This window comes from Montipora foliosa, chromosome 4, assembly GCF_036669935.1.
Source record: "Montipora foliosa isolate CH-2021 chromosome 4, ASM3666993v2, whole genome shotgun sequence".
Classification (NCBI taxonomy): domain Eukaryota; kingdom Metazoa; phylum Cnidaria; class Anthozoa; order Scleractinia; family Acroporidae; genus Montipora; species Montipora foliosa.
In genome coordinates, this window is record NC_090872.1 from 7,995,175 (window position 1) to 7,997,674 (window position 2,500).

General features: G+C 39.8%; 1 protein-coding gene across 1 annotated transcript in view; it reads right to left on the reverse strand.

Annotated features, from left to right (window-relative positions):
- LOC137998915 (TNF receptor-associated factor 4-like) overlaps positions 1–2,500 on the reverse strand; it is a 15,426-nt gene that overhangs the window by 2,632 nt on the left and 10,294 nt on the right. The window contains exons 5-6 of the mRNA XM_068844754.1: positions 1,207–1,284; positions 1–898 (exon numbers count right to left, since the gene is read on the reverse strand). The exon at positions 1–898 is cut by the window's left edge and continues 2,632 nt beyond it. Of these exons, the coding sequence (XP_068700855.1) occupies positions 179–898; positions 1,207–1,284 (798 nt within the window). The 3' untranslated portion in view covers positions 1–178. The remainder of the gene's footprint in view (positions 899–1,206; positions 1,285–2,500) is intronic.

The following is a 2,500-nucleotide window of genomic DNA, read 5'->3' on the forward strand; positions in this document are numbered from 1 at the left end:
TTGATGACCAAAGGCCCGTTTCAAACGTCGAACTTTACATGTGCCGAATCTAATGCAAATAAGAAAAATCTATTGTTTTCGCTCATTTGCATGAGCATTAGATTCGGCACATGTAAAGTTCGACGTTTGAAGCGGGCCTAAGTTGCCGGTATGTGAGGTCGTTTGTTTGTTTTCAGTTTCAAGCAACAGTTTCAAATTTTGCTTGAATAAAGATGGTGTCGTCCACAATGTAACGCCGTTTCATCAGTACATCATGTGATACGAACTTACTAAATCCCCTATCTCTGTTCGTTGCTTTACAGGGCCTCGAGTTCCAAGCTTGTTGTTCCTGGTTTCCTCCAATGGTTTTGGTGATGTTTTCCGTGTCATTTAAATTTTCATGTTGATCGATTAAGGTAATAGTTACCTGTTTAGCAAAAGGCCATTTCAAAATGGAATCAAAGTCGCCTTTCATTATCTTAAGGTAAATAGACAAATGAGTGTTTTCAGGAGCCCATGGGCCCCCGGTGTTTTTCCCCATGTAGAAACCATTCGGATACAAACGCAATCGAACTTTATAGCCACATTCACTGGTATAAAATGGGTCACTTTCTATCATATCGTTTTCAGTTCTAGCTTCTTCTGACATTTTAAGGAAGCCATTAACCTTCCACGTGTAAATGAAGGGCTTATTTTCAAGAGCATTGATCCTCTCTTTAAGTTCCGCCGTGGTCTCGTCGAACTGGTCTTTAGTACTGTGTAACTCTTCTTCTGTGTTCTTCAACTTTATTCTGGCCAAGTCAAGCTGCTCTTTAGTTTTCTGCAACTCTTCCTCAGTGCTCCTCAACTTTGCACAGACCAAGTCAAGATGATTTCCCATTTCAGAGTGAATGTGAGATTTAATTTCAGGTTGAGGAACCTGCAGTAAAAATATCTTCTCACTAAATGTTATGAAAGGAAAAGATTGCGCGTTCTATTGATAGAATGTGTGCAGACTTTTAAACCAACTATTTATAATCGCGATTGTACTGAAAGAGATGTTACATGTTAACCCCGGTGAAAGAAATTAACGGATTTGTGGTATCATCATTGTTCCAAGTCGTTCCGAATCTAACACGTGCATTAAGTGTCTACAAATACAACGCGAATGAGTGAGAGCAGTAACTATAAAAGGAGCCTTAAAAATTCAGCGTCGTGTTCTCTCGTCTTCCACAGTATTTCAAATACCTTTTTGTTGCAGCCCATCTCAGCAAAGGGGCAGGGAATTGGTGCCAGAGAACAGCTATTCTCAGTATGCGATAAAATCTGTAGAACAAATTGAAATTCATCATTACACGAGAGTTGATTTGACATAGAAGTATCACACCCCAACCTCCCGGCCTAATCGCAGCTGATTTAGTTTTCTCTCAAAAGTTAGTTCACTAGATCCACTGGCTTCATTTGGGTCGTATCGTTATTTGTCTTCTGCATGTATACTTGTACATTTTGGAAGTATGCTTGTCTTTTGCATGGGAGGTTTTTTTTATGAATCCGCAACCGGAAAAACTAGCCGGCCTCAACCAGATCGCTGGCACTATTTCATCAAGGGAGGAGAACTCTCACGATAAACGAGGAAGAGTCTTGACTAGCAAATACCCTTCAATTTGATAGGGAAAGGAATAGTACCCATTTTTCAGGGATTTTCAATTTTACAATAACTGTCTAAATTCTCTCGCGCTTATTGGCTAATGTTTATCATCAATAAGAGTACAGACAGATAAAATTTTCATTTATGCGGAAATCTGTGCAGCTGTCAAACTGTCAACTTTTTTTACGAATGAAAGTTTATGGACTGTTGCAAGTAGCCAATCAGAAAGCGAGAAAAGCTATTGTCAATGTTCGTGTCAATTTGAATAAAATTCATGTTTTCGGCTGTATCCCTTCATTTTGACCCGGTAATTAACCATTTTGGGGTTTGTTATTGTAAAAAAACTAATTATATTGTGCGGCTCGTGATTTCCACAGTCACTTTGACAATGTTATGACCCAATTTATCATCAATAAGAGGACACACGCTTAAAAAAAGCTAACGTCAATTTGTTAATTGAGCTTCAAAATTAATATGAGACTGCTTTATTGCTGAATTCAGTGATGGCCTAAAAAATTAGCGGGTGTTTGAAGGGACCGGCGGGAGAAACGAGGAGGTCGCGCGAGGAAGAAGGGAAAGGAACGCTTGTAAAGGCACCCGCAAACTAGGAAACATTGTTGCGGAAACATTGTTTCCCGAAATGTTTCCTCGGCGTGCAAACGAGGAAACATTTGCTGAGGAAGTAACATGCTTCTGAACAAATTCAGAAAAATGTTTCCTGGTGCCGCAAACGGGGAGACATTTGCTTCCGCAGCATTGTTTCCTAGGTTTGTGGGCGCCTTAAGGACGCTAATAAAGACCTTTAGATTCTAGGACGAGGACGAGAACGAGTACGAGTTTTGACTGCCCGTTTTTTGCGAAACTACTTGGAAAATTTATAACTCGTACGATTAA